General features: G+C 37.8%; 2 protein-coding genes across 3 annotated transcripts; both read left to right on the top strand.

Moving 5' to 3' along the window:
- The first annotated feature begins 1,047 nt into the window (after positions 1–1,047).
- LOC130081911 (H-2 class II histocompatibility antigen, A-D alpha chain-like) lies at positions 1,048–5,410 on the top strand. 2 transcript variants are annotated; one of them, XM_056246627.1, is made up of 4 exons: positions 1,048–1,151; positions 3,354–3,599; positions 4,012–4,296; positions 4,435–5,410. In XM_056246627.1, exons 1-4 carry the CDS (start codon positions 1,094–1,096, stop codon positions 4,554–4,556), a joined length of 711 nt encoding a protein of 236 aa, XP_056102602.1. In that variant the 5' UTR covers positions 1,048–1,093; the 3' UTR covers positions 4,557–5,410. The 2 variants fall into 2 exon arrangements, with proteins under 2 accessions (XP_056102602.1, XP_056102603.1); XM_056246628.1 differs by lacking the exon at positions 1,048–1,151 and adding an exon at positions 1,495–1,537.
- Positions 5,411–9,003: 3,593 nt separating this feature from the next.
- LOC130081908 (H-2 class II histocompatibility antigen, E-S beta chain-like) lies at positions 9,004–10,431 on the top strand. Its single transcript, XM_056246624.1, has 5 exons — positions 9,004–9,109; positions 9,393–9,665; positions 9,772–10,053; positions 10,136–10,249; positions 10,357–10,431. The coding sequence occupies exons 1-5, from the start codon at positions 9,040–9,042 to the stop codon at positions 10,377–10,379; spliced, it is 762 nt and encodes a 253-aa protein (XP_056102599.1). The 5' UTR covers positions 9,004–9,039; the 3' UTR covers positions 10,380–10,431.
- The last annotated feature ends 1,336 nt before the right edge of the window (positions 10,432–11,767 follow it).

Raw genomic sequence — 11,767 nt, 5'->3', positions numbered from 1 at the left:
TCATATGCTGGGGAAACAGGTGGCGAATCTCTTTCCCCAGTGTGTGTGCTTAAACTCTCCATACTCATCATATCAACCTCCTCAGAGGAAGAACAATGAAGTAATGGAGGGCTCTCTCCCCGGGCGGAAGAAGCCGCAGAGCGGGCTTCAGACACCGGGGGGAGAGCACTGGACCCTCCGGGTAAGGAAGGAGAAAAGGCCCTCGGACCCGTCTCCAACCCCTCTGAAAGATCCTTTTGCGATCCCCAGGAATGCATTCTCCATGCTGCCTCGGCAACAGCGGGTCCTGCACCATGAGGATCGCGAACCTGACCACTCTCGTCAAAGAGTGACAGGCGAGAGCGGAGCATGCAAAGCGGAAGCATCTCACAATGCTGGCACTCAGCCCCCTCGAAGGCTGAGACCGCATGCTCCACTCCCAAACAAATAACACAAAGCTCATGTGTGTCCCCACCCGTTAAATAACGCGGGCAGGGAGAAGCACACTGCTTGTACATTTGTTTCGCCATAACTCTTCCAATATAAATGCAACAGACAACAATAAATAGACAGAGACAGAGTACACAGATCGCTTGCTGAGACACAGAAGCTAATGCCGGCTTTCACCGGATGTGCTTTTATCCCTTCCTGGTCATGACGTCACCCGCCCGTGACGCTCATTCTTTCCATTGGACTAGTTGACATTGATACTCAGACGCATTCACGCTGGGGGTGTTCCCATAGCGTTGATGACGCATCGCGTGTTCCCTCGAAAGGGAACTGAGTGAGTTACTCACCAACACTAAAAAAAGACAATATTTTTAAGGGTCAGTCCAAAGCTTATTACTCTATTTGGCAGTAAAAAACTAAAAATAAAACAGTTTGTCTCTGGAGTTTTGTATTTACACTTGCAGACTGAATGAATCATGTTATAAAAAGTTTAACAAGCTGCCTGACAGGTGAAAGAGGAAAAGCTTTTATTCCTCATACAGTCATGTCACTCTGTTTTGTCAAACTCTGAGTGGATGATGCAAAAGCCTTTAAAGAGGAAATACCTGATTTTTCACCGCTGTTAAATATTTCTCTGACATTTGCTTGACTCTCTTTTATCAAGATGGAGCTGTACATAACCATACTCACCCTTGCTGTTGTTCTTCCAACCGATGCTGAATGTAAGTGAAAGTTTTATAATCCGGATGTGGTAAAATGACAAAACTGATCATGTGTAACACCATTAGTCATTCATTCAAAACCTGCTTGTGTTTTTCTTAAGGGTTTTAAGGCTTTCCTTTCACACAACCATTGTAATAAGTAATGTTCAAAACTCTTGGTACAAAAAACTTTTTCATGAGGGCATGATACATGTTTTAAATCACCCTTAGTGGTGCTAGAAATGTTGTAGTACTCCATCATAGTGTCATAATAAAGCAAATTGAACACTTAACAATCAGCAATGATTAGAATGTCTATGCAATGTGTTATCAGAAGTTGTAGTCAATGAAGACATGGCAAGAAGTTTATGTCTGATCTGAGAGTTGAATAGACTACACAGTTGCAGGTAATAGCCTACAGTTATCTGAACACATCATAATTGTTGTAGAATGTTCTTGTATTTTTTAAGTGTTCTTGTATTCAATAAATTCCATACATATTTTTCTATATATTTAGGGTAGCACTTTTTTCTGATTTTCTTGCTTTTAAAATATTAACAGACAACTCATGTAAAGCCATATTCTGAAATGTACATGTAAGGATGTGTACATGATTCCAGTCAGGGTCGGCTAATGATTTATTGAACTTATACTTTGAATAGTTGCAGTTACTGTTTACAATCAGACACTCACACTACATCTGCGTAGGTTTTGCTTCCAACACATTAAATCTATGACCCTCCAACAGTTTTGGAAATGGATGGATAGACCTTATAAGTTATATCTATGATAGCACTGGAAGAACATTCTGATAGATAGCATATATATTATATGGTCACTCTCCATGAAAACACAAGCAGTTGATTTTAAATTTTAAAGCAAACACCAGTGACATAAGAAAAATTAGCATGCATGTACTGAGTTTTTTGAGTGGATAATTTGAAAAAAGACCTTGCAGTACTGAACTCAATAAAAAAGTTAACTGATACAGACAAGGCTTGAGAAAGCCTGATCAGAAAGTGTGAAAAGTTTGAAGGTTTTCAATTTATAGTAGTTTTAAAGCTTAAAGTTATAATGTGTTCAAGACAACATTTAGATTCACTGTAACAGCCTTTTCCTGAACAATATTCCTGTATACCCCTTTTAGCCTTTAAGTTGTTAACTATGGAAGTCATTATCATCACTTGATAAAAAAATATCAAGTTATAAGTATTAATTAAAGTAAATGATTGTCTGTTTATTTGTTTGTCGTTATTCCATTACTCACATTGACTTCAAGTCCTCACATTACCTGTTGGTTTGTATACAGCTACAATAGATTCTTCATTTGCCAGTTATGCAGCTAAAATGTTTTTTACAATGATTGTAGGTGATTGAGATTAATTTCATTTCATGTATACTCAGATTATAAGAGGCACACACAATGAGTTAACCTACATAAAGTAGTTGGTTAATGCTTAATTTCACAGATATGAAAGGGACCCATGTCCTTAAATTCCCAGAAGCACAATTCAGGTTTGTAACAGTTTATATCAAGGAATAGTTATTGATGGCTTCACACAAAAGTACATCACAGGTATACAGAATCAGTATTTAAACCATAAAAATACATAATAAATTATACTCAAATGACCCAATTCCGCTTAAAACATCATGGGATGGCATCCTCATTACAGGGGTCCTATAATGTGAGGGAACAAACAATATACAATCATAACAAAGGAAAGAAAGAAAACCTAGTCTGACCAAAAGGCCTTTCCCAAGTCTTTTGGACCAATTACCAGCTCAAGCACCAGGACGGACAAAAATAAAACAAAAGAAGAAGGGAAAAAAACTCAAAATAACAAGAGCAATATACTCTGTAGAACTGATATAAATACATACTGTAAAGAACATCTTTGGTTTATATTATATATCAGCATATGTTAATAACAATTTGAATCAAATTCATAACTTTCGCAAAGATCCAAAAATAATGCAAATGTGAATCCCTCGCACACAAACAAAGTGATGTTTTGGAATTAGGAGGCTTTGGATGAGATGTGTTAAAAAATTAGTCCTACACAAAAGATTGATTTAAAGACAAAAACCTTACAAATGTCTTGAAATAAAACATCAACAATCATGTCTTGAGGGTGTGTTAACAGTAAAGTGAAATAATTGACTCTATAGCTATTTCATGTGTATAACTATATTGACTTTATTATGCTCATTCTATTTCAGTATTACATGAATATTTTGGAATTCATGGATGCTCTGAGACAGATGGAGAGGATATGCATGGAATTGATGGAGAGGAAATGTGGCATGCCGACTATAATCAGAAGAGAGGAGTAGTAACAATACCTGATTTTGGAAATCCTCTTGTATTTCCTGATTTTTATGAAACAAGTGTTGTTGAAATGAAAGGGTGCAAAACTGAAGTAGCCTTTTTGACTAACATTTTCGAGAGCCCACCACCAGAAATGGGTAAGGCATGGAAATGTGCTATTAAATCTTACATTTTTGAATGAACATCAATACTACAGTACAGTACAGTACATACAGGGATATGGTAACTCTTTATAAAGGGGATCATTACTATTAATATCCCATCTACAAATGTCTTAAAAGTCAGTGGTAGGCAGTTATAACGACATAACAATTTAACTCTCGTTATAAATTCTTAATAATAATGCCTTTTTAACCTTATTTTATTAAAAACCAAATTCATGATTTACACTATGATGCATGAAGTGAACTTTTAATCTATCTGTAAACAGAAATTAAATTAAACTTACATATATACATCCAGTGTAATCATGTTTTGTCTCAAAAGTTTACAGTGATATCTATATTTGTTTAAATTAATTAAATATATATATATATATATTGCTTCTAGATGCACCACAAACATCCATCTATCCAAGGGATGATGTACAACTAGGTGTTCAGAACACCCTCATCTGTCATGTGACCGACTTCTATCCTCCATCTATCAGCATCTCATGGACTAAGAATAATGTTAATGTGACAGAGGGCATGAGTTTAAGTCAGTACCGTCCAAGGGCAGATGGTACCTTCAGCGTCTTCTCTACTTTTAGGATTACACCTATTGAAGGAGACATTTACACCTGCACTGTGAACCACATAGCCCTTCAGGGTCAACCTCAGATCAAAACATGGGGTGAGTGTCATTTTCAAATCGAAGGAATTGATATTCGATTTCAGTGCAGCTTAATAAAAAAAAAAAAAAACATGTATTCTTTCTGTTAATATTTCACGCAGCCTCCAATATCCTATTCATGTTTGTTTGTTTTTTCAGATGTTGATGTTGCCCTCCCAAGTGTTGGTCCAGCTGTGTTCTGTGGAGTGGGTCTGACTCTTGGACTATTGGGAGTCGCTACTGGAACTTTCTTCCTCATTAAAGGGAACAACTGCACCTGACTTGGAAGCAAAGACAACATCTCTTATTGGAACTGGCCAATTAGACAACTATGCTATTGAAATGGTGGATTACAGAATCATTTCAATATATATCCTTTGAGTGGTTGTTAATTAATTTATTAATCAATAATTATCCTTTTAAATATAAATTATTTGAATGACTTCTTCAGGCTTATGATATTTATATAATCACTGGAACATGTTCTCTTTGTTTTTGAGAGAAGCACCCAACACATGTTAAATCATATATTTACTCTTCTAGCTGACATGGGTATCATGGGTAGCCTAGGTCACTGGCGTAACTCAGGTCTGTCTCCTATGTGACCAATTCATATTCAAAGCATTTACTTTACTTTTCATCTTCAATCACTAGAGAATAATGACAATGTCTGAACCCCTTACTGAGAGAAGTATACAGCATATTTTGGTAAAGTTTCCTGATCAGAGCTAGAGCTCGACCAACTCCAACCTTGAAGAAGCTGTATCTGTGTATGTGTTTTAGTACCCTTTGTTACAGGACCTGATGTTTGTGAGGTGATCAATTGGCACCCAGGATGGCTAAAACTGGACACTAGACACTTACAGAGATGTGTAAGTGATCAGAGATCCTGGATGTCATCAAGATAATCAATGGAGATATGCTTCTGACTAACAGCCCATATGTAGAATTTTTCTAAGTTGATCAATGCCTTAACCAATCAGAATCATTCAACCTGAAATAATGGTGTATATAGTGACCTGTGTTCGAGTATAATTGCTGCTGTATTAAATGTGTACGCAGAGCACTTCTTACTGACTTCTGCTGATGAAACGGCAAAATATTCTTCAGTAAAAATCTCCAACAATTAATTGCATCTCTGACTCCTGGTTTGTATTGATGATATGTTGTCCTCGGTTCTTATCTGTAAATTCCCCTACACTATATTGAACACATGTGTGACATTTCCATGACAGATATCATTGTTTATGTTGAAGGTATAAATTAATGCATAAATCTGGATTCAATATGTTCTAGTAATCTATTGACTCAAATACTTAAAAGCATGATAAACTTGTCTTGCTATGTAATACCAGACATACTTATATTAAAAGTCTACAAGCCTTTTATTGGAAAAAAAAAAGAAATATCTTTTCTTAAACATAATATGTGTAGTTCATATGCTAATGTGACGAACTGATTAATATTGCAACTGAACTCAACAGCCAGTGATTATTTTCGTGTATGGAAAAGAGCAGGGGCCTCATGTATAAAACCTTCTGCAGATTTCATCCTAAAAGAGTGCATACGCACAAAGCTATATCCCGAATAGACGTGCCTTCAGACCAACCTCTGCCTTTAGAAGAGGCAATAGCCCTTGTCGAATGAACTCTGATGTTGAAAGGGCATTCCTGTCCTTGGCTCGCATAAGCCAAAGCGATAGCGTCCACTATCCAGTGAGAAAGCCTCTTCATACTGCTCGTCCATTTGTACAGCCACTGTAACACACGAAGAGCTTGACAGCATGTCGAAAGACAGCCAGGCATTAGATATAAATCCGCAAAGCCCTGACCGTCACACAGCACCCTGAGCGTCGGCGTCATGCGAGGTCGACTGCTTGGAAGACAAAGCGGGTAGAGACATGACCTGCGCTTTAAAGGCGGTAGAAAGAGACTTAGGCACGTAGCTCGGTCTCTGCCGGTGAGTGACACTGCAGTCACCAGGTCCAAAGGGAATACAATTGCCGGTCACTGAGAATGCATGCAAATCTCCAATGCGCTTAGCTGAAGCAAGGGCAAGAAGCAGAGCAGTCTTGAGAGAGAGATCCCTTATAGCAATGGATGCCAAGGGCTCGAACGGGGGTAGACAGAGAGCCTTCTGTACCAGCGCTAGGTCCCATGGCAGTACCGAGGGTGGGCAATGGTGATGTAGTCTCCTCAGCCTCCTTAGAAATCTGACCAACAGCGCATGCCTCCTGATCGATTGCACGTCAACCGGGGAATGAAATGAGGCAATAGCTCCCATTATCCAACCTGTGCAGCAGGAAACCTAAAACGTCAGATACGGGACAGCTCGCTGGGTCGATATAGTTCTTACTGCACCAGTTTACAAACACTCTCCATTTAAGAGCGTATAGACGCCTAGTAGAAGGTGCACGAGACTCAGTGAGCGGGAAGGTCCAGCTTTAAGACCCCTGAAGCAGCCACACATGAAGGCTCCACAACTCGGGGCTGGTGTGCCATATCGTGCCGTTCGCTTGAGACATGCGGCAAAGAAAATCAAGATCACCGACACTCTCTCCTCCTTGATTTTGCACCAGATGCAAAATCTTTACTGGAGGGAATGCGTGAAGTCTGGCTCTTGGACAGAGCGATGTCAGAGCGCAGAGAGTGAGAGAGAAAAGAACAGCGGGCAGTGCGTTCTCGCTCGTCGTGAACAGATCCACCTCCGCCCTCCTGAAGCGGTCACAAATCATCCGAACCGAACAGGGATTAAGCCTCCACTCCCTGTGAGGAATTATATTCCTTATTTATCTTATTAATTTACTTATTAAATAAACTTATTTATAAACATTTAAATTTATATGAATCCCATGTCATAGGATGTCACAGGACAATTTTAAATGAATGTGAAGATCATTTGCTGCTTAAAACCTTATTTATTGGAAGGATTTATCTTAAGGCCCTTTTTATTTGTAGAATTTATTTCACTATATTATGTTGCCTCCTAACCATATTCTTGTAGTTTAACAAAAAAAAGCCATCAAGTGACAGTGACACTAATATTTGATTGTGTTCAGTACTTGCTCTGATGAAAATCGCTGAGCCGGATGGGTGTGTAGTGGTAAGGTGCACGATTGGGACCATCCTGTCAATTTTGGGAAATATGGTCTCTGACACCCTTTGGTGCTTGGACTTTTGACCAAGGCCGTAACCAGGGTTTGAAAATTAGTGAGGTCCGGGGTGTTGTGTAAAGAATTTTGCTATAATAATGGTTTGGCCATTGGACCCACATTTCCCAATGGACATTAAGCTGTGACCCTTTTTTTTAATGGAATTTGGCATATATATATATATATATATATATATATATATATATATATATACAGGGGTTAAATTTGGATTTAATTATGTGTGGGGTAGTCTCTCACTAGGGGGGTCCGAGGGTTTGCCCCCCCGGGATTTTTTTTGTGAAAAATAAACCAAAATGGCACTTTCTGGAGAGTTTTGTGCAAAGAAAAAGTAGGTCTAGCAAGTGCAACGCAATCTCACGACCAATTCGTCCGAATTTGACGAGTGATTAAAAGATGGCTAATTCGTACGAATTCGTACGACCTCATTCGTACGAATTTGTACGATTTGTCTAAACCCACGTGATGGGTAGGTTTAGGGGCGGGGTCAGGGTCATTCGTACGAATTCATACGAATTGGGCAACTCGTCAAATATGTACGTTTTAGCAAAAATCGTACTAATTCGTACGAGTGAGGTCGTACGAACTGTTACGAATTAGCCATCTTTTAATCACTCGTCAAATTCGGACGAAATTCACACAGATCAAACACAAATATGCTGACTGAATAGATTGCTAGTTGAGAAACACTGCTTTAATTAATGTTTTTATGATGGCTTTGTGAAAGGTTAACTAAACAGCATGAGCCGTCTTCCAGCTGGCCAGTAAGTTATTTGGCAAATTTCATTCTGTAGGCTAACATACAGATCTGTTTTATGCTATTGTTTTTGATAGTGTTATACATTTCTTACAGATAATCGATTGTCATTGCGTTTGTCTAACCGAATGTGGTAGCTTTATGCAATTACAGTTTGTCTATAAGCTTCTTTTTTTATAAATGTATTAATGCCGACAGTTAAATGTTGCCAGATATTGCTACGAAAAACAAGCAAAACAAAATAATAATAATAATCCGAAATAAGTTCAAAGCTTGTGTTTTGGAAATAAGGTTAATATATCACTAAACCTTTCCACATTAATAACTTCCTAAAGTGTCACATTAAATCAGAAAAACAGGTAACTACTGCCACCTTTCTATTAGGTGGATCTGGCAACACGGAGGCTGCACCCGCGTTCACAACGCGCTCTCAAGCCCCGTTCAGTTCACTGCGCCAGCTTCTCGCAGCAACATGAATTGCAAACACTCATATGAGGTGGTTTAAACACTGCTAATTAATCATTCAGAGAGCTTGACATTTTATTTTTGAATGTAAAAAAAATGACCGAGGTCCGGACCTCGGTGACCTCATAGCTGGCTACGGCCATGCTTTTGACACCCTTACACTTCGGTGCTTGGACACCTGATTATATTTAAATTGATCACTGAATAATATAATTCATCGCATTAATAACTTGACATTGTTTTTGTTGTAAAATGAAAGCAGGATGCTGCCTAGCAACACTTGACACTTATACTAACAGTTATCTTAGACATTCATCTCATGAACATGAACAAAGCACTGGCAGCATTCAGCTGGGAATTAGTGTGAGTGAAAATGTCACTGCAAAAGCTCTTGCGTTATCATCTCATATGGACACTGGCTGCATTCCTTGTAGCAGAAAGTGGTAAGTAACAGCGGTATTGAAGTAATGTTATTATATCAACAATAATTGCATTATTATTGTTGTAAGTGTTATTAGTAGTTGTAGTAGTAGTAGTAGTGCAACATTATCGTATTAAGGGTGACTCGTTCTTATGGTGATGAACCTTCTAAGGGAAATATTACTTGACAAGTACTTTTTATAAAGACAACTCTGTACTGCAACTGACTGATGCATCCAAGTTCTTCTGTTTCTTTCTTCTTGACATTTATCTGACAGTTTGTTCTCTGTGTTCATTCTTTTTCAGCTAATGTATATTACCGATACCGTATGTCAAGATGCATCTACAGCTCCTCTAATATCAGTGACATGGTGTATTTTAACAACTATTATTTCAATAAATATCTATTCATACAGTTTGACAGCACTCTGGGGAGATTTGTGGGGTTTAATGAGTATGGAATGAAACTTGCGGAGTCCTGGAACAGTGGCCCTTTAGTGAAGAAAGAAGGAGCTATTGTAGACTGGTACTGCAAAGGTAATGCTCAATTGTTTGACTCCGCTATCTGTGAGAAATCAGGTAAGTGGCACAAGACTCTTCTCTCATTTTTCTCTCATGTAGAGCATATATATATATATATATATACTGTACACACCTATTATAGACACTGCTCTTCTTGATTCAGTGAAACCGAAGGTTAAGCTCAGTTCAGTGACGCAGGCTGGTGGCAATCATCCAGCTGTACTGATGTGCAGCGCATATGAATTTTATCCTCCACACATCAAAGTGTCCTGGCTGAGAGATGGTAAACTGATGACCTCTGAAGTGACCTCCACAATGGAGATGGCTGATGGAGACTGGTACTACCAGATTCACTCTGAGCTGGAATACACTCCTAAATCTGGAGAGAAGATCTCCTGTATGGTGGAGCACGCCAGCTTCAATAAACCCATGATTTATGACTGGGGTAAGAGGAGATACTTTACGTACTGTCATTTTAGTAATATGTTTGTGGGCAGCATCATTTAACACACTAGTGTACCGGACAGATCCGTCTCTCCCAGAGTCTGAGAGGATTAAAATTGCTATTGGATCCTCTGGTCTGGTGCTGGGAATCATCATAGCAGCTGCTGGACTCATTTACTACAAGACGAAATCAACAGGTTAGTTAAAATGATCTAGAATAAATCAGTTTGATATTATTCTTTTTACGTCATCCCTGTATACATGCATTGTAATGCATTTTTTGGTTGTTGTTGTTTTTTGACAGGAAGGGTCCTAGTACCTCATTGATGATGGTAGATTTCTCTATAAATGCTAACGTGTGCAACATGATTAATAAGTATACATATTTCAGGTCCTCATTCTGACTGCAAGGTCAGATAATGAAGCTTTTTATCCTTTATGGCACAATATTTAATACACAATCTTATTTCCACAAACCTTTAGTTGATGATCCTTTACGTTTCTAAAATTTAAAACAAGGAAAACAACAATGATATAAATAAAGCATAAAATCTATAGAGAAAAATAAAATGTAGAGATGATAGAGATAATTGTTCTTGCTGAGTTTGTCTCTATTTGTACACAATAATGTACTAGCAAAGAGTTTGTGAAACTAAAATATAAGTTTTAGTTTCAAACTGTGTTGCTGTGCTGAATACATTAAAAACAACAAAAGCATTACTGATGAGCATTTTTTTTAACTCTTCTTTCTTTGCTTTAAGAAAGCTGATTAGAAGTGAATGTGTAAATTTGCATCTAATTTGTCTTATAGGAAACTGTCCCCTATGTCCCTAATGAGGCTGACTTTAAAAATGTTGAGAGAAACATTTTCTTGACTTTGATGTTCTAAATGCACATTTCTGCCATTTTTTTTCTTTACAAATGGTTTTAAGCAAACTAATATTGATTTAGATTTGTAATAATTATTAAAAACTTAGCTGTCATCCATTGACATTCTGATATTTTCTCTGTTCTGAACAGAAAAGTACACAAAGAAAAAAATAGCTATAAGGAACAGAAGTTAAAGGATAGATGACAGAATTTGTTGGCCGGTTAGAGGTTAACTGCAAAAATAAAATAAAAAAAAATTTCCCACTGAAATGAGTCTTCATTTCATTAGCTCATACATATATATTTTTTTTTTGTAAATGTGTCAAAAGCACTATTCAGTGAAAATGTTGAAACGTGTGAAACTTTTTTAATACTGTTAAATGTTCCATGTGTACCAGTTCCCAGGTGGATGAGTCCCATGGCGATGGTGTCCTGTGGACAGAAAAACAGTGTCCTGTCCTGTACACTGTTACCAGTTTATCCATCTAGCATGAACTGGTGCTTATTATGAAATAATGAAATATTTCCCCATATTATGAAAAGTTGAACATTAGGAAGGTATATCCTCATCAAGATGACAGTAACTTTCACACGATTAAAGGACCTTCCATGAGCCTGAGCCTCCATGACCTCCGTGAGGTTTTGTGAGGAAGTATCACAAACCTAAATTTCCAGTGCAGGTTTGGTTGTGTTTGTGGTATTTTATCTCTGGTATTTTAAAACTGGTTTACCTTGATTGTTGTAAACATGCAATCAAGTTCTTTTACAGGTGCACTGGTGCTAGTCATGAGGAAGTTTTGGGGGAACTATGGGGAAGTTTTAATCAGATTTGAACAATCTTTCTT

The sequence above is a fragment of the Rhinichthys klamathensis genome, unplaced genomic scaffold, assembly GCF_029890125.1.
Source record: "Rhinichthys klamathensis goyatoka isolate OS25496 unplaced genomic scaffold, OSU_Roscu_1.1 h1tg000040l_1, whole genome shotgun sequence".
In the NCBI taxonomy this organism is placed as follows: Eukaryota; Metazoa; Chordata; class Actinopteri; order Cypriniformes; family Leuciscidae; genus Rhinichthys; species Rhinichthys klamathensis.
The sequence above is the reverse complement of the archived record's forward strand: the minus strand, read 5'-3'. Positions and strand labels throughout refer to the sequence as shown.